At 44.5% G+C, this 24,101-nt stretch overlaps 2 protein-coding genes across 16 annotated transcripts in view; one reads left to right on the top strand and one right to left on the bottom strand.

Annotated features, from left to right (window-relative positions):
• DOCK7 (dedicator of cytokinesis 7) overlaps nucleotides 1-24,101 on the bottom strand; it is a 92,833-nt gene that overhangs the window by 33,228 nt on the left and 35,504 nt on the right. For all 15 annotated transcript variants that reach the window (XM_039556337.1, XM_039556338.1, XM_039556326.1 and 12 more), the window contains exons 15-22: nucleotides 8,859-8,976; nucleotides 8,047-8,117; nucleotides 7,200-7,338; nucleotides 6,925-7,026; nucleotides 6,585-6,671; nucleotides 5,599-5,830; nucleotides 4,113-4,277; nucleotides 2,846-3,015 (exon numbers count right to left, since the gene is read on the bottom strand). In XM_039556337.1, the coding sequence (XP_039412271.1) occupies nucleotides 2,846-3,015; nucleotides 4,113-4,277; nucleotides 5,599-5,830; nucleotides 6,585-6,671; nucleotides 6,925-7,026; nucleotides 7,200-7,338; nucleotides 8,047-8,117; nucleotides 8,859-8,976 (1,084 nt within the window). The remainder of the gene's footprint in view (nucleotides 1-2,845; nucleotides 3,016-4,112; nucleotides 4,278-5,598; nucleotides 5,831-6,584; nucleotides 6,672-6,924; nucleotides 7,027-7,199; nucleotides 7,339-8,046; nucleotides 8,118-8,858; nucleotides 8,977-24,101) is intronic.
• On the top strand, nucleotides 14,396-24,058 carry ANGPTL3 (angiopoietin like 3). The gene is made up of 7 exons (XM_010408742.3): nucleotides 14,396-14,978; nucleotides 16,047-16,157; nucleotides 16,935-17,052; nucleotides 17,761-17,874; nucleotides 19,094-19,189; nucleotides 20,764-21,036; nucleotides 22,538-24,058. Exons 1-7 carry the CDS (start codon nucleotides 14,475-14,477, stop codon nucleotides 22,717-22,719), a joined length of 1,398 nt encoding a protein of 465 aa, XP_010407044.1. The 5' UTR covers nucleotides 14,396-14,474; the 3' UTR covers nucleotides 22,720-24,058.

Raw genomic sequence — 24,101 nt, 5'->3', positions numbered from 1 at the left:
ATTTAAACTTGTGTAGTCACCCAGGCTGCTCCCAAGTCAGAAGTATTCAGGGGGATGCAGTGGGCTTCCCTGGCTCCCAGGAAGCAGCTCTGACTGAGACAACTCCTTATAAATGCCACACATTGATTTTGACAACCCTCACCTGAGCAAGAGCTTTCATCCTCATTTCTGTGCCAACTTAGGGCTTTTTCCCAACACATAAAGCAAAGGTGCAGCCCATTTCATCCCAGTGATCAGCATCAGCTGCAAAGTCCACCAAGCCCAATCATCTGTTTCTCTCAGCAAACTAAAATCCACCTCAAGGTTGTACCTGGCATGAGAGCTGTAACCTGGGATTCAAACCATTAATCCACCGAGCTCCTCTAGGCAGAGCTTAGCAGTGCTGTAATTTTGCTTAAGATGTCCAATAAAAAAAAATACTGAACACATAAGGAGAGTGTTTTAATCTCAATTACTTTTTGGCAGGAATAAATCAAAGCCCTGTGCCCTGCTCAGCCCCATAAACATGTTTTATTTTGCTCACAGTGATTTAAAGTCGAAAGGACTTTGCAGAATGCTGAACTAAGCTCGTGTTTTGTAAAATCAGGCGTAATTTTGAAGATGCCTTTATCCCCCTCACATTTCTCTCTCAGGTTTCCTAATCTTGTTGCTCTGGTTCTGAGGATAACAACTAAACACATACTGTGTTTGCAGAAGCAAAAGTCATTTTGCAAAAATCTGGAAAGGGAAGGATTCTTTCCTCTTCAGAAAACAAAAGAGTACGAGAGCTTCTCATTGCTTGGCACAGTCCCTCCAAAGTTCACAAAGCTGCTGTTAAATTCTGGTCTGCCCCTGGGGCTCAACCTGCAGCTGGGTCTGTGCAGGAACATAACCCACACCTGTGAAAATCCACTGGCAGAGCAATGAAACTCCACAATGTTTTCTGGGTTTTTCCCAGCACATCTCCAACATTTCAGGATCATCTTAAACATGTCTTTTTAGACATTTCAAAGATTTTCTTTAGTAGGGAATAAAACTTACATGGTTTCAATTCACAAATGACAGCTAAATGAGTGACAGACCTAAAACCTCCTCTGCTGTGACAATAAACAGAAATCTTCCAAATCCTGTAAAGGGTTTTCAAAATGAAGTAAGAAGGTGGTAAGGGAGACTTAAAGCACTCGTACCACACCGCTAAATATCTTACATTAGAATAAAAAATAACACAAGACTGGACTTTGAACACTTCCCTCAAACAAAACCTCCACTATTTGAGTTGTTTTAAAGCAGAAAACCTCCTGTGATAGGGAGCCTGCATTTCAGATTAGAATCTAGCTGGGAATATTCCTTAAACCATTACTTGGAAAAACAATAGGAATTTTTGCACCCTTTGATTCATGTCAGCATCTCAAGAAGTGTCTCATTTTTGTCTACTGATACTAAGAAGTAAAAACAATTATAATCAACTAAAAGTCTGTATAGCCAGACTGAGGTTAATTCCTGATGCTCAGACTACCCTAAAGGAAACTCTTCCCTCAACAATTATCTATGGAACAGATTTTCCTTTAAAGCCTGGAGTACACCTCTGGAAGAAAATCTCTCTTCATTTTGTATTGTGACATTATTCACCAAGCCAGCACACGTTAAACTTCTGATAGCCTGGGTAAATTCCATATGCACATCAGTGCCTGTGGCATTTCACAAAAGGTCAGGCTTGTTTAATTAGCAAGATACTGAAGTGGTCTTTAAAATATTTTAAGACTTCTAAGTCCAGACTTTGATGTAAGAAATAATCATTTGCCTACCCACAATTCTTCAGCCTCTTATTTGGTCAGCAAATGATGTTGTTATTCATTTAAAATTGGTAACCTCTTCCTCAAACTGTGTTTTTCTTGCTCTTATAAAACCCAGCACCAGCCACGTCAAGCCTGTCTGGTCAGGGTGGTGGCTTTGGTAACAATCTTGCTCCTTAAACTCCCACAGGAATTTAACAGCTCCCTGAAAGGGCTCAGGAATTCACCTGTGCTGGAAGAGTGAAAGGTCATGGTGGGAAAGAGTCTCACCTTGGTGAAGTGATCAAAGTTTGAAGAATACAAAAAAAAAAAAAAAAAAAAAGAAGAGAGAGAGAACCCCAAAGCAGCTCAGGCACCCCTCTGAGGGGAGGAAATTACCAACACTGCCTTGTCCTGGCTCATCCCACCTATTTTTGGCACAAAATGAAGGGCTCAGATTGGGACTGTGGTGGTTCTGTGTACTCAGAAGCCACCAGCAGGAGGAGATGGTTTTACTGATGCCTCAAGAGCCAGAGTATAACCATGCTGGATGCTCTGCATCCACACCGCAATGTCACTTCTTGGTGTGGGAGTCAGCCCCCCTGTGCCTCAGCTGGCCAGACTGTGCCTCTCACCAACCATCCCAAATCCTCTCCGGGCCACACAGGGACCAGGAATATTCCTGCTGTGTGCAAGATACCTGCTCTGGACACAAGGAGTAGAGAAATCTGAGCAGCTGAATGCAGAGGAGAGGAGAGCTTGGGACTGGGAAGGAAGAGTAGGGTCAGAGGGTGCAAGGTTTGGGGAGACACAATAGAGCTGGGCACAGGATTCGGCTGCTGGCCATGCAAAAAGTGAGGGGGAGACAAATCCAGAAGGACTCCTGCCCTCAGCCCCCACTCTTGTGGAACCAGCACTCCAGGATGGCTCCAACAAACCAGAAAGAACCATTTCCAAGGAGTGGCATTCCTGCGGTGCCAACAACAACTGCTGGGAAAGGGCTGAGGAGGGGCTGGGACAGCCCCCAAGCCCTTCCCTGGCATTCAGGCAGGACTGGCCACGGCTCTGAGGGGTCCCTGGCAGGACACACGTACCTTGGTGCCGATGATGGAGCGCACCTCGTCATCGGGCGACGTGGGGGTGCCGGAGATGTCGGGGTTGCTGTTGCTGAGGCTGCGCGAGCGGTTCAGGTTGAGGCTGGCGGGGCGCACGGCTGACCTGGCCATGGTGGCGTAGTGCACTGACCCCCCCAGGCCGCCGGGACCTGTGGGGACGTCTGGTCAGTCTGGCCATCCCTCACCCAGACCCCCTCAGAACACCCTGTCCCCCCCCCAGGCCTCCCCTGCCTGGTCACTCCGGCCATCCCTCACTCAGACCCCCTCAGGACACCCAGACCCCCTCAGGACACCCAGCCCAGCTCTCCAGGATGGGAATAAAAAGCTGTTTTGTCCACTGGGAAGCAGGAGGCTCCCTGTGGGTTTGTCTTTAGCTAACAGGATGTTTTCCAGACCTCACACTCACAACCCACCAACAGTGGGCACAGTTTTAGGTACAAAGTCTTCCCAACACCTCCCAGAGCTTTTTCCCACTCCATGCAAGAACATTCCTTCCAAAGCCTGGTCTTCCATGGCTGTCACTCACACCACCTCTTTCCCATCCCTTGTTCTCAGCAGGGCTGGGATTAATTTGTTTCCCTCCTGTACCCAGACATGTGTTTCCCAGTATTTGACACTCCTGCTTTAAATCTATAATGTCTACATTTTTCGATATACACATAGAAATAAAAATATGTGATGTTTTTATATATATATATTTCTATGCATATATATCTATAGATATACATACATTAAATATGTAAAACACTATATAAATAATAAATTTAATTAATTTAGGTTCTATTTCTGGAATCAGCACAACTTTGGTCATCAATTGCAATGGTAAAAAGATGAAGTCTTAGTTTAATTGATGGATAATACCCTTTGGATGTGCATTACATCCAGCCAGTGTTTAAACTTCTGCTGGAACTGGATAAAAGTATAAAAGTTCTTGTGAAGGAGACTGGGAAACATGACAGGCCAAGAGTGCACCACATCTGTCTCACAGAAAAAACCCTAAAAAGCAATATTTTGCCATAATCATGGTCCTTCAGCAGTGACACTGTTACTTAAAATCATCAGATAATTAAGTCTCTGACTTGACTACCAGTAATTAAAGTCATCTTTTCAGTGGCTACACTGGTAAATTAATAACAGGGCCCTGCAGGGAAGCAGCCACACAGGTGGAGCTCAGGAGCACCTGCCAGCAAGTGGCTTCTGCCTTCTTTTAACAAACTTGAAATAAAAAGAAAACAAAAAGAGCTACCTGGCGATGGTGAGTTGGGATAGGTGTTGGGTAGGCGAAAAACATAATAAATATAGGAAGCAAGAAGGCTGTTCCTGCCATGCTGGTCCTGGTTCCCATCCAAGTTCTTGTGAAGTCTGTTTATGATCGATGCCATCGCTTCGAAAGATGCTTGGCCCAGGTTAACTGAAAGCAAAAAGTGAGGAGTTTGTTTTAGACTGCAGCAGGAGTCCAGGGGAAATCCTAAATGTGCTGTTCGTCCACCTCCTCAAGGGTAAATGGTGGAGCCTGTTAGAGCCTAGCATGCATTTCTCATCCCAAAGTGAGTGGTGTTTGAACCAGGTCTAACAATCAGCCTGACAGCAGGACAACTGCTCCAGTGATCAGCTGCCACTTTTATTAATAATAAATTTAATGAATTTAGGCTCCATTTCTGGAACCAGCCCAACTTTGGTCATCAACTGCAATGGTAACAAGATCAAGTCTTTGTTTAATTGATGGATAATATCCTTTGGATATTTATCATGCTTTTCTCACTTAATTATTTCCTCTATTTAAGCTTTAGCCAAAATACAAACTGTATTAAAAAGTACAATTTCATTTTGTTTGGAGAAAAAAGCTGTTCTGAAAATGAGCACAAAAATCTACACGCAGACTGAGACAGATATTCTAGACAAATTAAAGATGAAGTAAACAGTAGCTAGAGAAGAAAAATTCATTTTAAAAAAACCCAGTCACTAATGTCCTCAGTGTTCCATCCAAACCACCTGAACCAGTACAGAACACTGAAAGAGTGAAAGAACTTTAAAATATAAAATCAAAATGCAAGTAAATTCTTCCCCAGAAAGATTAAATAAATAAATAAATAATTGCTAGAGCTAAGAAAATATTTTTACAAGTATTTTTAACACAGTCTTAGATACTTATATTCCACCATATCCAAAGTCAGATTTCCTAAAAAAAATCAGCATAAAACTACTCTTTTAAATACTAAAGATCTAATCCTGACTTAAACTTGAGATTTTTTGGATGCCAGAGCACAGCCCTTCATAGGGGGCAAAAGGAGGGATTATTCATGCTGACAGTATCAGATCCACAACAGGAACATGCAGCATCTGTACTTTCCTACTTTACCTACTTCCAGATTTTCCAAGGTGACTAATAAGGTTGAAATCTCTACTTTCTGTCAGGATGGAGACACCTTAAAAAGCTCCAGTGCTAAAAACATGCTGAGCATCCAGGAAAATCAGGTTCCTTTCTGGTGCCTCAACTTGGACATCGAATTACCAGTCCTTCTTGGAAGCTTTACATTAAATATTAAATATTGCTCCTATGTATATCACCCCAGATCTGGATGCCAGCATGTTTTATTTGGGAGACACATGGTATATTAGTGGCACTAAAATAAAGCATAAAAATGGACTTCTTTATTTCTACATAAATATGACAAAATTGGAAGTGTCAAACTTTCAGCTATGTAATTCTCTATAAAACTTAAATAAAATACCTATTTGGCCTGCAATGACAGGAGGTCTTACTACCAGAAGGATCAGTTTGTCAAGCAGGAGATGAAGAAATCGCACTACCGGCTCCAGTTGAGAGGAATTTAAAGCTGAAATGCTGCTCTTCAGTTCATTTTCCAAGTTGTTTTCCATGATTCTCATGTCTCCTATTCGCACAGGGAACATGTGCTCATCCAGAGCATGGACAAGTGCAAAGAACTTGTCAAGGTAAGGGTCCTACAACAAGCAAAAAGCCAATAATCAGCAAGAATCTCCAAAATATCTCCATTTTCTGTGGATTTGTGCCTCATGGATGGGTTCTTACCCTCATTTTTCTATCTGGCTGCTTAATTTCACAAAACTAGCAGAAATTCAACATCTTTGAGAGATCTGCCCATATATCTGATTCATTTTCATACTAATTCTAGTTTAGAAGTTATCAGGGCAAAACTTGAGACTGTGTATTCTTAGAAAACCAGACAAAAATCCACTAAAAATCACATTACTATTTACAGCACAAATAAAAATACACAAACCCCATCAGCATGACACAGTGGGAATTAATAAAACAAAAGCTGAAACGATTAAACAAAGTGACTGTCATCTTTCTGTTCAGATCAAAGACAGAGGGAAAATACAGGGAGAAACAAAAGAGGAGGAGGGGAAAGGGAAAAACACGAAAACAAGAACAAGAAAACATCATTTGCCTGGGCTGTGTTAGAGCTGTTGCATCAAACACAACAGTCTGAGGTCTGAAAACACTGATGGCCATTCACCCTCCTGTGAATAAAGGCCAAGCCACTCATATTTTTAAGCAGAACTTCTCAAATATACTCACGGCACAAAGGAAAAACAGGTGTGCTGGCTCAGAACTGAAAATGAGCTTGTAATTTCACTACAGGGGATTGTTACACCCCTCACAACATCAACTCTGACAGTGTTTCAACTGTCAGAAAATTATTTTATTACAGTGACTGCTCTTGACATCTACCTGAGTGTGGAGGGATGACACAGCAACAACTTCCACGTTGAAAACCCCTTTGTGGTTATCCACCCACTTCATCCCGGGAAGAGGAACCTGCAGGTTGAGAGAAGAATGAGAGGGGACTTGGCAGAGAGCAGAGCTAAGGCTCTGCTAATTACATTTACCATTTATTTTCAGTTATTTTGGTCAGATCACACACACATACCCACACACAAACACTAAAATTCTGTCTAAATTTAACGGTATTTAAGAAATAAATAAATGCACACACAGAGATATGTACACATCCATCCTCTCACTTTTTCTCACATGTATTCTGGTTTTCAGCATGCAGAACTCAACTCACCTCTGGAGAAAGCACTGAATAGGCCTGTGGTGGCTTTTCCAATGAAACAGGAAGACAGAACTGACCCGTCTTTAGCCGGCCATTCTGAAGCATTGGGATCCACTGGAATGAGAGGGAAACAACAAAAACACACATTACTTAAGGCTTTCTTTGAGCATTTGCCAGTTTCTCAAGCTCTCCAATGGGATATGAGCTGACAGGGATGCTAAACAAAGTGCCAGCAAGCATTTGAATGCATCCTGTGCTGAAAAATGTAAGGATGGAAAGGCACTCACAGTGTAGCCGACTGGAGTCTCCAGGGGTGTGTTTTGTTTTTGTTGGCAACTGACGTGGTAGAAAGTAAAAAGCAGGTGGTGGTGGTCTGTCAAAGTGGCTGGAAGCTTAATCTTGATTTCCTCGTGAAAATCAGGTGACCTGTGCAGAGAGCAGAGCCTCAGCTGAGTCACCCACAGTAGTTTGCTACTTTGTGCTTGAGACTGAACCCTGTGAGTTAAAGGATCTGCAGGGAAGGGAGTATATGGACGATCCCAAGGGATTAAAGTTCACTTTCTCATCACCAAGGACTGGAAAAACTTTTCTAATCCACAAAAAATGGGCAGCAGCCCCCTCTTCACACAGGCACTCTGAACCACATGAGCAATAAACTCTGCTCTCAATGTGGACACTGCCACAACCCCGACCTGCAGGACAGGAATCTCCCCTGGAACATCTCTCCTTGGCACAGCTGCAAAGCCATGAAAATGTTCCTGCTGAATTCAGCACTCCTCACCCTGGCTGCAATGGAATTATTTTCAAGACCAAGTAGTTCCAATTTGTAACTAAAGTCTAAAACACTCCAACAAAACAATGGGGCACCTGCTACGGTGAGTTTGGAACATAAACCCTCATGACTACTGACTGGAAGTTGTACTTGGAGCATCTGCTGAGCTGGGCTACGTGCTCAGGATCACACAAAGCTGATTTGTACCACAGCAAACAAAGACTCTGTCTCCCAGTTATCACAAAACTCTAAGGACAGCATCAACTGGCACTGCAGTCACTGTGAGTGCTGTCCAGACGCTGATTGTTAAATGATTAACACCAGCTGCTGGCAAGTAACTCCACTTCCACACTGTGTTTTACCTGTTGTGATACACCACAGCTGTGTAGGCTTCTTTGGAAAACTCAGGACAGCTGGATTTGCCAAAGATGACCTGCAAAAAGAGAAAAAAACACGGACACCCTCTATAAAACTGTGCCAAGAATTTGTTCCATAACCCTGCAGAGGTATTTACAGCTCCATTTACTGTGCATCTGTAGTTACACCTGCTTGTTCCCTGCACTTTACTCAGTCACTGAGAAGGCCCAGTTTTAACAACCCCAGTGACACATGGACACAGACATGGCAGAAGAACTGATGGATGTAACCACCCCTACACAAATCCCCTCTGAGTGGGGTCACTGCTGGCCCTGAACACAAGGCTTTCACCTTTAATTCTTCTGGCATGGAAGCAAAGCTTCTGTTCCCACCACAAGCAGTGTCCACTGCAAACACAGAATCACAAAATCCCAGAACGGGTTGAGTTGAAAGGGACCTTAAATCCCATCCCATTCCACCCCCTGCAAGAGCAGGGACACCTTCCACTATCCCAGGTTGCTCCAAGACCCATCCAACCTGGCCTTGGACACTTCCAGGGATGGAGAATCCACCTTTCTGGGCAACCTCTGCCAGGGCCTCACCACCTTTATATTAAATAATCTCATGTTCAAAATTCCAGCTGCTCCACTGTTACCTTGCAAACTCTACCCAAATGCACCCTTTGCTCTGAAGTATAATTTTATATTCCTCTGAACTTGTTATTTTGAAATGCATTTCACTGAGGTTTTAACACAGGGGTTTTCTGACTGCAAGGAGTGCTCTGCCCTTCCCATGGAGCACAAAGCACTTCCCTCACCGGCATGGCATTGCTGGGATCCTCTCCATACATGAACTGCACTTTCACTGTGATATTCCTGGCAGATCCCTGGCGGTTGGCAAAGTTAAGGCTCTGTGGATACACATAAAGGAGATTCCTGCAAGAGACAAAGGTGATGAGAGGGGTCACACCTCCATTAATGCTGTTATTTAAACCTCTGTGGAAATACTCAAAGTGAAGGGTTTGGCATTTTCCATTCTCTCCAATGCAGTGCACACCCAGACAAACAATTTGATAATGACCCCTTCTTGCAGACATCAAAAGACATCATTCTTAAACCCTCATCATATTTAGAAACAGCTCCTGTTTAGAAGGGTACTTGAAAAATCCTTCTAAAACTTTCCCAGCAATTCTACAAACTGAGTCCAGGTGGAAAGAAAACATATGAATACAGCAGCTTTATTTACTCCTACTTTACATACTTTATTTCCTCAAAACAGAGCAGCTGGTTTCTGTTAAATACCTTCCTTCTTGTGGCCTGTCCTTTGTTTTTTTATTTTCTTTTCTTTTTAAAATCTCCTGACATCAGGATGACTTCAGGTTACATTTCTCCTCTGAGAATGGATTAAACAAAATGGATGTGTGTAGCTTCAGGTAATGACAACGCTCCCAGGTATCTAAAGAACTCTTCAAAGACTGATGTAATAAAGTGCTCATCACATCCACAGGGAAGGTGGCAGGATGTAATGGGAGGAAAATAGGCACAGGAGATTTAGGTTAGGCACAAGAGAAAATGTTCTAGCTGTAAGGAGAGTTAAAGCAGTAGAACAAATTGTCTTGGATGGTGTGAAATCTCCATTTTCTGGTGGTTTCTGAGGACAGGTGAGGCAGACACCCTCCAGATGGGTTTAAAGACAACCCCTTCCAGCCCCATTTCTCCAAGTCTGTGATTACTTTAACAGCCATGAGATGCAAAATTCTGCAGTATTTTCTGTCCTCCGAGCCCTGCTGGGCCCTTTGCCAACAAGGTGAAAGTTGGATTCCCACTTCATCAGCAGAACTATCCACTACAAACCCCTACCTGTCCTTTGGGCAAGTAATTTAGACCTACACAAAGTCCCTTGATGTTCTTTTAGAGACAAAAAAATTGCAACATCCCCCCCAGACTTTTCCCCTCAACACTCAGTTATTCAAAGGAAATTAGCATTGTTTTGCTGCCAAACAAGTGAAAATGTATGAAATGTTATCCATCTTTAAAAAACCAGCCTGGAAATCCCCAGTCCATCTCCCACACAGCCCTGCCCACCACACCAGCATCATTCCTCCTTGGACAGCCTGGCTCCTGCAGCTCCCACCAGAGCATCCAGGAGGGATGCTCACATGGAAGCTCAGTGAGAGCTTCAAGTGCTGCCTCCAGCTCCCAGGGATAAAGGACTGGCACACTGCATTCTGCCCAAACACTGCAGAACCAGCCCTGTAACACCCCTGGCTTGTGAGGCAAGAGGAAAAAGAGGTTCTCTTCCCTCTGGGAACTATTCAGTGGGTCTGAACACAATTTTTAAGTAGTTTCCAACTGTTCCTTGTCCCAGAGAGACAACAGACACCAGATGGGCTCAGAAAAGTGAAGTGAGGAGCACAGCAGGACAACATTTAAGGCATAATAAAGCAGCTGCTGTCGAGTGCTGGCAGCAGGAGGCTGATAACAAAAAGACTCTTTTTTGGATCCTCAGGAGGGCAGTAACTCAAGGAAGGTACCTGGTGCCTTTTAGCTGCCAGGAGATTCCAAAACACCTGCACTGGTGGGACACACTCCTGGAGCAGCAGCTGCAAAGGGGGGGGCTGCCCTTGGCTGCCCGAAATGGCACTGATGTCAATATTTTGGCCAATGAATCCCACCCAAGGACTTGGTTCTGAAGGCAATTCCATTTGCTCCCCCAAATAGTCCCATTTCTAGACACAGCTAACACTGTTCCTAAGGAATTCCCTATGAGCAGCCCAGCTCCAGGGATATTTGGGGCAGCCTTGTGAATCAGGCTCTGCTTCATCCCTGCAGGCAGAGAAATAAGCTTAGCTGGCAAGTGGGAATTTCTTCCCTCTCAAGTCCTTCATGGTGAATTAAGTTTTTGAATCCCATCCCCACTGGTCACTTTGCCAAATCAGCGCTCTCCTACTATTTCAGAGGGGGCCTGGGCCATTTTTGTGAGTCTCCTAAATTACTTTGTTCTGCCATGAATACATTTGCTGCTTGATGTTCTTTTTAAAATGAAAATGGATATGAAAATTTACTCTAAAATGTACCTTGCTCATAAAACTTTTATTAAGTATTATTAGCGCTTAAGAGAAGGATTTAAGGTATTTGTGAAGCCAGGCTACAGGAACCCTATATTAAAGGCAGTCTTATGCATAGGACTGATTTATGCTGAGGAAAGGGACAGGTTGTTTCCCTCTCCACTGCTTTTCAAGCCCTCATTAAGGGCATTTCACTGGGAAGCAGCTCTGGTTGCTTATGGGATTTCAGATGCACAGCTCCCACTGTAGTAGGGGACAGGGGGCTGTTCCCCCTTGTTCAGGAAGCCTCTCTCCAGAGGGTTTCCTATTACAGGCATCTGCCCTTTGTGGAAAACTTACATAGAAAGAGGGGGGAAAATGCCCAGCTTGCAAATCAGAATGTGACCCCAAATCAGAATGTGACCCTGCTTTACCTTACTGCAGAATCCCAGACTGGTTTGGGTTGGAAGGGATGTTAAAGATCACCTCATTCCACCCCTGCCATGGGCAGGGACACCTTCCACCATCCCAGGTTGCTCCAAGCCCCATCCAACCTGGCCTTGGACACTTCCAGGGATCCAGGGGCAGCCACAGCTTCTCTGGACAAGCTGTGCCTGGGCCTCCCCACCCACACAGAATTTATTCCCAGTATCTAACCTAATCTAAACCTACTGTCTTTCAGGTTAAAACCATCACCTCTTGTCCTGTCATTCCAGGCCATTGTCAGCAGTCCCTCTCCAGCTCTCTTGGAGCCCCTTTAGGCACTGGAAGGGGCTCTGAGCTCTCCCCAGAGCTCTCTCTTCTCCATCCCCAGCTCTCCCAGCCTCCCTTCTACCCTACATAACTAAAAACCTCAGCTCTTCCTGTCTAAACACAGTTACAGGAGCCATGGAAAGGGTCTGATGGCTGAAAAACTGACAGGAACATTATAAATGTCTTGATTTCTATCAATAAAAGTTTCAGGCAGGACCTTTAAACCCAAGGGCTTGTGTTTGGAGCTTCTATTAAAATGCTACGCCAAATATATGCAAAGCTTATCCTGTTATCTCAAACACATCTCAAAAGTACTTTTACTTCCATAAAACAAATTGCTAAAGTGCAAAGGCTTCCCAAGCCATGGAAATAATGGCACCAGGCACTCCTCTAAATATTTATGTAATATGATTGGAGCCATTTTGCAAAATCCTTCACCAAGGTATTATAACATTAAGAGCTGCTCCTAACTCTTAGAGGGAATTTCTAACTCTTACGAAAATTTCCCTTTTCAGTAAAACCCAGAGACCTTTTTCTTTGCTTTATTCCTACTATAAAAATCATTTAAAGCCCATATAATCAGGGTCACCCAGGTGCACAAAAGATCTTCAGGATCATGTTTCCTATATTCATCTTTTCCTGACTGGGCTGACAACTCTCAGAGGCAGGATTCCCTTTTAGGGTTTCCAGAGCTCCTGAATTTTATGATTTAATCATGCCAGAAGCTCTTCTCCTCTCTGCTTTCCTGTGTCTCACTTTTCTTCTGGACTCTGGGACTGTTGTGACATCTAGGGGTGTTTTGTAATGAGTTTAGCACTGCCTGACTTCACTGGCCTTGGCATTAATATGGAAGCGTGCTTGGCAGCTATTTGTGCTTTATTAGGATTTGCCAGCAGGGCCTTTTGGCTGCTGTTTCCCTTTGGAAAACAAATCTTTTCCATAGGTGGTGTCATGTCTGAGCAGCACCAGCAGCACATGGGACATAAGCTGCAGAAACCTGGTAAAGTGCCTGATGCCCAGTTGCTTGGTCATTGCTATTTCTTGAGTAACTTCCTATAATTTTCTAAAGACTAAGAAGCCAAGAATAAAGATTTTGGGGAGTGATGGGGTTAGGAAGAATTCAAAACAAACCAGAAGGATTTCTTGCATGAAACAGTTAAAACAGAAAATGATTCATAAAACCAAAGTCACTTAAGTACTGTGAAGTGGACTGAAGAAAGTCTATACACTTGTTTTGGTGTTTTTTTTTTTTTTTTAATTTTACAACCAGTTCTTCAAGTTTTGCAGCCCAAAATCCCTGTCAGATGCCAGAGAAACAATTTAGAATTTTCTTTGAAGGAATGCCCATTCTGCCCAGAGCTGGGCTTGATCATCTCCCTGCTCCTGCTGTTTTTCCATACTTTGGATACTCCAGTAAGTCTCATCCCAATCATACTGGCACAAAATATTCCCCAGCAATTAATTTGAGATCTAAAATACTTTCACAGTATTTAATTGTGAGTGGGGAGGTTACTTGCATATTACCAAGCCTTGAACACACAAAAAGTTCAACATAAGAGGTAACAAATTCGTTTTTTAAATGTTTTTTTCCTACGGATGCTTAATTTCATAGGTGCATGTGCACCTGAACAACACAACAAAAAGTCCAGGGGAAGAATTCCTAAGCAGACAAGAATTTAGCAAAAACCTGAACAGTCTCCAAAGTACATTATGCAATGCTTGATTTTGATTTCTTGGATTGCTATGAATGAATCCAGAAAGAGAAATACCTTTCACTCACACTGCAATACTACCCAAAAAAATCCATGTTTCTATGCAGGGGCCCACTGCAGAACTGGGCATTTATTTCAGAGCACTTGCAGCCTTTCTTTATGTAGTGTGAATCTCAAACAGCAAAAAGAATGGTAAGATGAGAAATGCAAGCGAGGTATTATTTATCTCATCCCCCTCTGGAAAGCAGCTCTTAAAAAATAAGTTTTATATGGTGTAAATTACTGCACAAACCTTAACACAGTAGAATCACATCCAGGCAATCTCTGGACCTAATTCCCTCTTTCTCACTTAATCTGGGCTACATGACAAGTAAATCCACTGCAGCACAATGAGTTACACCAGGAAACAGCCCAAGATGAAAATCAAGTTGTGTGAATCATCTGGGAATATTCTGCCCTTCCACAGCTTATCAAGGAGCTTCACAACCTGAACGTCCAGTGTGAAATCCTTTCCCACTCCTGAGGCAATAAAGGGAACCAAACAACACAAACAAGGAGCAGTTTAAGCCCTTACCAAGATTATGACCCCAAATTAATCTATTAAAAAGAGTGGTGTGAAAAACACTGTGTCATCAATAACATTTTACACCAGAAGGGCTGGCAGATGGAAAAGTTCAGAACCCGTTTAATCAGCAACGTGGCCATCTCTCAATTTTATATTCCCAGGTATTAACCTACATTCAGGAGGGGTTACACTCGTTCAAACACACACAGTTTAATGATCAACCCACTGCTCTGCCTCTCCTAAAATGAAGAGGGGTATAAATAGACCAAGTTCTGCAACCCACAAAAGCCACGCAGCAAAAATTATCACTGGGAAAAGTCTCTGCATCCTGAGCAAAGAGAACCAGGAGCAGGAAACATGAAGCTCATTCCAGTTTTACTAATCCTGGCCCCCCTGGCTCTCCCAGCTGGAGCTGACAAGGATTTTTTCTCTGTTGGTTCTGCCGGATCTCCTGAAACAAAATCAAGATTTGCAATGTTGGATGATGTCCGAATTTTGGCCAATGGACTTCTCCAGCTGGGGCACGGCCTCAAAGACTTTGTCCACAAGACTAAGGGGCAGATGAATGACATCTTTCAGAAACTCTACATTTTTGACAGGTCCTTTTACGAGCTCTCCCTGCAAACCACTGAAATCAAGGAGGAAGAAGAACAGCTCCGGCAAACCACGGCCAGGCTGCAAATCAACAACGAGGAGATAAAGAATCTCTCACAGGAGATGAACCTGAAGATTGAAGGCCTCATACAAAACAAAATCCAGCTGCAGGAGAAAGTGTGGGGACTGGAGGACAAGGTCACCAAACTGGCCATTATCCAGCCTTCGACGATGACACAAGAAACAAAAGAAATTTCTTCACTCAAAGTAAGTGACTTGTGAAAGGCCCTGACACATTGAGCCAAAACACACTGCAAAGCCATTATCAGTAATTATGCAATAGAAGCTCATGCTTTCCCTTGCTCCTCACTGGGCTACTAGTGTGCATTTTGAGAAATAAATCACTGTAATAACCTTTAAAAAAAAAGAAATCACTGTCTTACTCTGACATGGTGTTAATTTTGCAGTAGAATTCCCCAGTGAAATCAGTGAGAAATTATAAAGCTCTGTATCATCAGTAATTTTTTGCAAGCCAATTTTAAGAAATTTTGTAATCACAATGATAAAAAAGTTTTGCAATTGGGAAAATGATGAGATTCACAAGCCCATGGGTTTGTACGTCGTCAGCTCATCCCACATCAATGCAGTGGGAACTGCCTGCTCAGTGCAGAAACAGGGAGCTTAAACCTTTAGAGAGGGGCATTTGCAGCACCTGTAGGACCTCCAGAACCAAAGAACCTTACAAGTCTTAACAAAATTATTATGCTAATCATGCAAGTAGTTAGGTGGGTATAAGGTTTTCCATGGAAAAGGAAATATTAACTGTATCTTGCAGAAGCATAGAAAGGCCAAGCAATTTGTATCAGAAAATACTGGATGTTTGTGTCGAAGCAGAAAGATGAATCCTGATCTCTCAAACCCCAAGCTAATACCCTGAATGCTGGGAATTCTTCCCTTTTTTGATCAGTGCCATATATCCAGTTTGAAGCAAGGGCCAATTCCACAGAACGTAATTGTTCTTGATGTGAAAATGGAAGGGAAATAGCAATTAGAAAGAAGTCTACAAAGCGGCCAGTAGTTTGTCTCAAAAAAATGGGTGTTCACTCCAGAAGCAAAGAAATTTTTCAATTTAGAGGCAAAGCAAGCAGACCTTGATGATCCTTGTGGGTCCCTTCCAGCTAAGGATATTCTAGGATTCTCTGGAAAAGAAAGGGCAATGTTCAATGGTTCGTGCCTCTTAAAACTGGCCCCAGGACAAGAGTTACAGAGGCAGCACCACTGTGAAGGTCTTTTGCTGCTCCTAACCTTCCTCCATCCTTCCCTCCCTGTCCTCAGGCTTTCGTGGAGCAGCAGGACAATGACATCAAGCAGCTCCTCAAAATCGTGGAGGACCAGCACCTGCAGCTGGACAGGCAGCACAACCAGATCATGGAGCTGGAGGACAAGGTACAGGAACCACCTCTGCTTCTCCTTCCATCTCTCCTGACACTGAGGGAGTCGAGGGTCCAACCACCCCTTGGGGTCAGGTATCCCTTGTTCATTTTGGGGTGGTGAGGAGGGTGGGGACCATTCTGAGGTACCTGTTTTGGGGAGAGGCCGCTGTGCTGCCAGGCAGGAGCTTTAGCCAACAACAGCTTTGAGATCTTGTCCCTCAACACCAGGCTGCTGCATTTTCTGACTGCTAATTTTGGGGTTTTTCTCTTATTACCTATCATATTATTGTTCTTCCATTGGTCTGGAAGTCTCATTGTTTTCTACCTCTTCCTTCATTTCCAACATCTACTCCCAGAGTGGAAGTCCAACATGTGTCACTGTAATACAGTACAACCAACATGCTCATATTTAATTTATTCTGAGAGGAAAATGCATTTCAGCCTAAGGAACTGTGGGTTCTGTGCTCCTTAGCTGCTAGCATTATTTGTCTAAGTGATGTCACCTGAGGAAGTAAGTTAAATCTGTTTGCCCATTAAGGTGCACCACACGAGAATGGGTCATTTCCTCCCCTCATGAATCCTACCCTGTCTGAGCAGTGGCAATGTTGGCGTTCTCACACCTAAAATCCACCAGCGTGGAGCTGAAGTTATTTTTATGTGGTAAATTGGGTTCTACAGGATTACACTCACAAGTAAAAATTATTCTCTGCATGACACGGTTCGGCTTGATCCATGAATCTCATCATTCCAGAGCCTTGGGAAATTAACAGTGTAATTACGGCTCTTGCAGCTAAACCACATAGAGCTCCAGGAACTCCTGGAGAATTCCTTCACGGAGGAGTACCAGGAACCAGAGACCATCCCCTCTGCTGTGCACAGGCCCACTGCTGGGACATACAGAGCTGATGGTGAGACCCCATCCCTGAGATGTGACCACAGCACACGCTGCGTTCCCAGTACCCTCTGAGAAAGCCTTGGATTAGTTTTTAGGTGTCAAAGACTAAAAGTAGAAGATTTTTATGTTATACACTGGGCTGTGGGAAGGAGCTAGATTTCCTTCTTTGGCAAAATGTCATTATCTATTTAGCCCCACTCCAGCTGTACTTGTCCCTGGGGTGACACACAGGACCAATGTCCAAAAACGCAGTAATGGGATCCATTCCTCTCTTGTAAATATGCTGTGACCATCCTTTTATTGATGCCTGCCTTGTAGAGCCTGAAGAGAGAACTAATTTACTTCACACTGGCTAATTATAAGATTTAGAAGACCTTTCTTCGAGGTTGAAAGGCATTGGTGAAGTGCAGCAGTGGGAATGGTATTTACTGGGAGCTTTAAAAAGGTAGGAAAGCCCATTTGCCAGAGTCTAGTCTTAGGCCTTGGAAACTTTCCAAAATCCTCCAAATTGAAACCCTGCCTAACTTAAACTATGTTTTTTTAAGGCAGTCCAACCTATGTACACCTTGGCAGCTGTACTATTAAGCTCAAAGCAGTCTGCCCATTCTATGACATTTATTGTAAAATAAAATTACCAATATGGTCATTCTCCTTTTTTTTCTTTGGCTCTCAGCTCAGCACACCCCAGGCAGGATTTCTAACAGGCTGTCTGCTCTCCCAGGTGCTGCTGCTGACTGCACTGCTCTCTACCACACCGGGGTGCAGGCCAGTGGGGTCTACACTATTAAGCCCAATGGCTCAGAAGCTTTCAATGTCTACTGTGAAATGAAATTTGGTAAGAGCTGTGCCAACAATACTCTAATTTTCACAGAAATATCTTCCTCTAAGCCAAACACCTTTGTCTCATCCCAAAGTACACAAAAACTTATGATTTATGTAGCATCCTCCTGACTTATCTTACTGGCCTGTCTGCCCTGAACTCAGGTTTCCCATACCCTGAAATCTCCTTATCACTGCTCTCATTCTTTATTCCCCTCTTGTTTATACTGAGGAAAGGACATTCAATCATGTGACATTAATTATACCCAAAACCCAAGCCCCTTTAGCTGTAGGTAATGAAAATGGTCATTATAAAAGCCATCATAGGGCAACCATGAACAGATTTCCCAAAGAAAAGCAAACAGTAAATACCTTAGTAAAATTTTGTTCTATTAACAGGGGTTGCTTTAGACTTAGCTGTGCCAAACTAACCCAGAGAAGTGAGTGCTGGGGACAGGATTCCCATGCCATGTTTGGGTGGCTCAGCAGCAAGGCATCATCCAGGCACACAACTGTCACATCACCCACCCGAGCTCCACCTTCCCAAGGAATCCATGTCTGTTCCTTTTGCCACCAAGACCGCACACAGCTTGGCCAGTTCCCTCATTCCCTGACTTCTCTGCATGCCCCAGAGCTGCTCTGTGCCTGTCCTGCCTGGCTTCCCTGCCCAGCCCCTTTCCCACTGCCTCCGGAGTGCCGGGGAACACGCGGGGCCAGCTCACATGTTTGGATGTGCTAACAGAACTCACGGGGCTGCCCTCTGCAAAAAGCTCCTCTGCTTACATTTGGTGGAGCTGGTGAAGTGAGGGTGTCATGACCTGGGCTCAGCAGAAAGACCTCCCTGGAGCTCCAGCATGGACACGGCCCCAGCACCTCATCCCTGCCCCAGAGCTGTGCCAGCAGCCAGGCACTATCAGCAGAGAGTCTGACCCTCTGATCCAATGTCTGGGGCTTTTCATATCTATTCTTTATCAATTTCTCAGTCTCTCAGCCCTCATAAACAAATCAAACCCAGTCAAGGCAGCCTAACAAAACAATTCCGTGAGTGGAATCACCCCAAGTGTGGCCAAGGACACTCGAACAGCCCCAGGTTCTCTCCAGTTGGGCTCATTTCAATTCCCTTCACAAAGGTTTTAATTAACTCATTCTGCCTCAAAGTGGGAGCACCCCAGAGCACACTCAGGAACAGATAATGAGACCAAGGCCAAGTTGTGACTTATCTCCCCTTTTCACAGGCACATCCTGGACTGTAATCCAGAAGAGAGTGGATGGATCGCTGGATTTCAACCAAACTTGGGATGCCTACACAAATGGTTTTGGTGACCTCAATGGTAAATAGGCCTTTTTTGTGTGTCTCTTGGTAAAAATTGATTTGAGAAGCTGAATCTTCTTACGGAAAGGTGTTCCCATAAGAGCAGACTAAACCTGCAAGTAACAGCTGACTGATCTATTGGAGTACCAGAAAGTGCTTCCTAGAACACATAACTCACAAAATTCTCAAAGACATCCCTTCAAATGTCTATTTAGAAACTGAACCAAGACCAAAATGCTTTAAACACTATTTTATCAAGATTTTACTATTTATAAAAGCACCTCCCAAAGCCTTTCAAACATACACAAAGGCAAAACCTCATGAAGTTGCTGTCACTACTTTCTCTCAGCCTTCCTGCAATCCTGTTTCCCTTAAAACCACCACACCAATTTTTCCTCAAGAGAGCCCAAGGCTGCGTGTGCTCCCCTGAGCAAACACCTCAGGCTTCCCCAGAGTGGCCAATCCCCTCCATGGCTGGATAGGGTGAGGAAACACCCACGTTCCCCTGTTAAACATCAACTCCAAAGAATTTGTAGCACCAAGTGCTGCCCAACAGCTTTCTTGTCCAGAACATTTTCCTTGTTTTTCTCATACAATGAGATGAGTCTCCTCTTGTTTAGGAAATATTTTGACTTTCTAGGCATAGCACAGACCTAAACCTCACCATGGTGGGCAGCAACATGGACTTATTCCCACATCTTTTACAATGAAGGGCTGCTGTATCTCAATCTTTCCCTCATTTTTGGGACAGGAGCTCACAGCTGAGGTAGACTTCCACCTGTAAAGTTTGTCTGATCCTGCTGGATGCTTTACTGGCTCCTTGATTAGTCTCCAACTCCCAAATACTGCACCAAGGTGCAGCCACATGTTTTCAGTGCTGGGTTTTGCAGAGAATCTCACTGCTCTCAGCTATGTCCTATCCAGTGCTCTGCTGCATCTTCTGAGGTGATAAAATAAACCAGGTTACAGCTCCTAACCTGGAAATCAGGGAGTATTTTCCTCAATCTTCTTGTCTTCTACGGCTTTAAATGCCAGCTGTGTGCGTGGCACTCACATTCAGCCCCGCTTTCTACATGTGGTAATTACCTGCACTGATAATAAGCTACTTAATGAATATAATATATGAAACCAATTAAACTAATTATCAGAAATTCCAGCAAAAGAAAAATTCCCTTTGTACAGGAGGGTGTAGAAGCCCCAGTTCAGTTCTGCAGCTCTTCCCCCACAAAATGCAACAATTGCCATTAGGTTTTATGTATGTCACTCGCTTCATTTGTCACACGCTTCCAATTGCACACCTTTTAAATGTCTCCAGCTCCCTCTCAGAGTTTCACCCGAGGTGGGAAACTTAAAGGGAGAAGCTCCAGTTCATTTAGATCTCTTGCTTTTATTGATCATCAGAGTGTAATTAAACAGAGGTAAACAAAAAGAATGTAGCAGCAGACCTCTGCAAAGATCAACAGTCCCCAAGACTCAAATCACTGATTTAATTAAAGCAATTAATAAAGCCTTTTAAATACTGTATTTTCACACACACTACCTGCAGGTTATCCCTAAAAGCAAATTCAGCATCTCTTCCCTCCAACTTTGCAGAGGAATTCTGGCTGGGCCTGAAGAAGATCTACTCCATCGCCAACCAAGGGAATTACATCCTGCGGATTGAGCTGCAGGACTGGAGGGGGAACAGGCGGCACATCGAGTACACCTTCAGCCTGGGGGGCCCCAGCACCGAATACAGCCTGCAGCTCTCCAGGATGTCCGGGAGCATTCCCAACGCGCTCCCGGAGCACACGGAGCTGCGCTTCTCCACCGCAGACCGCGCCGAGGACACGGCCAGCGACTTCAACTGCCCGGAGAACCACCTAGGTACGCTGGGAATGGGGGCATGGCCACTCCTCTGCTCCACCAATTACAGCATCAGGGAATCACGGGATGGTTTGGGTTGGGAGGGAGCTTAAAGCTCATCCTGGTCCACCCCTGACACCTTCCACTATTCCAGGCTGCTCCAAGCCCCGTCCATCCCTCCCAGGGATGGGGAATCCACAGTCTCTCCAGACAACCTGAGTCAGGGCCTCAGCACCCTCACAGGGAAGAATTTCTTCCCAATATCCCATCTAACCCTGCCCTCCTGTGCAAACAACCAACACCAGAAACAGAATGAGCAGCACAGGTTGAAATAACCCTCAGGATCAGATTCTGAGCTCTGAAGCAAAGGGCTGTCCCTCCTCTGATGCCTGGTCTGGTGTGGCAGCCCCAGGTTGGATTGTTTGATCCCTTTTTGCAAAAAACCCAAAGACAAACTGACTCCTAACTCCATTTAGGCTACAACCTGAAAGTTAAGAATGACAGTGAGTTTCCACTCAAAGGCAGATTTTAGCTGTTTGTCAAATACACCCAACAGAACCACTCTCAAAAGAGCAGAAGATGTAAGGCTGAGGCCATTTCTCCTTGGAGACAATTGGGTTAAAAGGTTCTTAACGCTTTGATTTTTTAAAGCTTTTATGTTTGCCAGTTTATAGCAGAAAGCAAACAAGTGAAAAAGCAGTTAAATGACTAAACCACAGAATAACAGAATTGCCCTCCAGCCACCTGCTTCATGCAACAAACACTTTGTACATCATCCTCGGCTTGAATTTGTGAATGCCTGAAACAATGCCAAGAGTGTCATCTCGTGTCCAGGGAAGGACCCCTCAGGACAAGGACATTAAGGGGCTGGAGTGGGACCAGGGCAGGGAACAGGGCTGGGGAAGGGTCTGGAGCACCAGGGGAGGCTGAGGGAGCTGGGAAGGGGCTGGAGCCCCAGGAGAGGCTGAGGGAGCTGGGAAGGGGCTGGAGCCCCAGGAGAGGCTGAGGGAGCTGGGAAAGGGGCTCAGGCTGGAGCAAAGGAGGCTCAGGGGGGACCTTGTGGCTCTGCACAAGTCCCTGACAGGAGGGGGCAGCCGGGGGGGGGATCAGGCTCTGCTCCCAGGGAACAGGGACAGGAGGAGAAGGAACGGCCCAAAGTCATATCAGAGGAGACTTAAATTGATATGAGGGAGAATTTCTTCACGGAAAGGCCTGTCCAGCCCTGGCACTCCTGCCCAGGGCAGGGGTGAGTCCCCATCCCTGGAGGGATTTAAAAGCTGTGTGCGTGTGGCACTTGGGGACACGGGGCAGTGGTGGCCTGGGCAGTGCATGCAGTGCCTTTGAAGGACCTTCCCAACCCAAACAATTCAGTGATTTGGGAATCCTGGGTAAATGCCAATTTAGCTGGAATTTAGGGTCTAGAGCAGATTTCTGTTGCAAAGAGGAGCTGTTTGCTCTGCCATAGAGCACAGTGAGTTAGAGCACAACCAAGAGTGCCTGACATTCCCACATTGCTCCTCAGGAGGCTGGTGGCACAGCGAGTGTGAGGAAACCAACCTGAACGGCAAATACGTCACGCCAAGGTCCAGGGGAAGGCTGGACAGAGGAAAAGGCTTATACTGGAAGCCTAAGAAAGGAAGATACTACCTGCTCAAGTCCACCAAAATAATGATCCAGCCAACAGATCTAAAAAGCTTTGACTGAGTGCTGCATTTTAACTCAGAACAAACACTGAACTTTACCACACCAAAGGCCTTGATGCTGTGTTTGCCAACAGATGCATGTCCCAATCCATGCCCTGCATGGAATTTCTCCAAAACATAAACCTGAGGCATCTGAGATGGTCTTACAAAATGTTTGGTGAGTACTGCCATTCCCTCAAGCCTCAATGTCAACGTGCTGCAACTTTTCATGGAGCTTTTCCCTCCCCAGGATGAAATTCTAATGCCTAGGAGCCAACCTGTCATATATTGGTAATACTGTTTGGGGGAATGGGTTTTCAGGCTGTGCATTCCTCTCTGGGTTGTGTAGTAGGGAAAACAAAAAGTGTTTTCTGGGAACAAAGGGCTAGCAAAACCCTACGGAAAACATTTAGGGAAAGAGAAAAATGTTGTTTCTTGAAGTAACTAAGTGGATGTTTGGTTCATGTTTTTGTTGTGGAATGTTTCTAGGAGCAAATGAAAGGTGGGTAATTCCTCGTTTTAGGGCTCTGGGTATTTCCAGACAATTTTCCAGGAGTGCAGCTGAGGCCAATCCATCCCCTTTGGAGCACTGTCCTCACACTGCTGCAGGTGTGAGCACACACAGGGAGTCAGAGCAGTCCTGGTCCCCTGGATCCCACACTCTGCAGAGTAAGTGCACAACTCTGGCTGCTCACTGAAAGTTAAGAGCCAAACTTCAAACTCACTGAAATGAGGCAGAGATCTGCTCTCCTCACCTGAAATGAATCAGAGCCAAGCCTTTGTGACCTTTCAGTCCAACCAACTAAGGAATTAAAGAAACAATTAAGTGAGCACACAACAGAACACCTTCCACTTAGGGAACAGCTGCTCCAATGAGGTCAAGGGTGCCAACCCACAAACCCAGTAGGCACAACCCATGGGACAGTGTTGGTCCAGCTCCTGGGGTCACCCACGTGTTGAACTTCAGCTGCAGAACACTGAGTGACAGCCTTGGGCTGGCCCTGGAAGGGCTGACGGACAAAGCCCCCAACCCTGCAGTTCCACTGAGTCATATTGACTTGTTTATTTTACCCAACCCTTTTTTATCTGTGGGTTTTTTATCTCAACACTTGCAGTCGCACAGGAAATGGTTTTGGTTGTAATTTGTCAGAGTGAAACCCAGTGAAGAGAATGTGTTAATTACAGAAACACTGAAAAAAAATCCTTTTATTTCTCATGGGTTTATAGCAGAGATGAGATCATGCAGTGTTGTTTATTTGTACTGGTTTACTGTAATGTTAAATTACCTGTCCAATAAACAAATAGACAAATAAATAAATGGCTAAAACTTTCCAAAATACAGGATACGAAATTTGACTAAACCCTTCTTCTAAGCTTTGATTTATAAAAACCTGGTTTGTATCT

This window comes from Corvus cornix, chromosome 8 (assembly GCF_000738735.6).
Source record: "Corvus cornix cornix isolate S_Up_H32 chromosome 8, ASM73873v5, whole genome shotgun sequence".
NCBI classification, from domain to species: Eukaryota; Metazoa; Chordata; class Aves; order Passeriformes; family Corvidae; genus Corvus; species Corvus cornix.
The sequence above is the reverse complement of the archived record's forward strand: the minus strand, read 5'-3'. Positions and strand labels throughout refer to the sequence as shown.

Coding starts and splice junctions, on each gene's coding strand:
- ANGPTL3 (XM_010408742.3), top strand. CDS start 14,475: ATGAAGCTCATTCCAGTTTTACTAATCCTGGCCCCCCTGGCTCTCCCA. Junction 14,979..16,046: donor AAGAAATTTCTTCACTCAAA/GTAAGTGACTTG, acceptor CCCTGTCCTCAG/GCTTTCGTGGAGCAGCAGGA. Junction 17,875..19,093: donor CTACTGTGAAATGAAATTTG/GTAAGAGCTGTG, acceptor CCCTTTTCACAG/GCACATCCTGGACTGTAATC.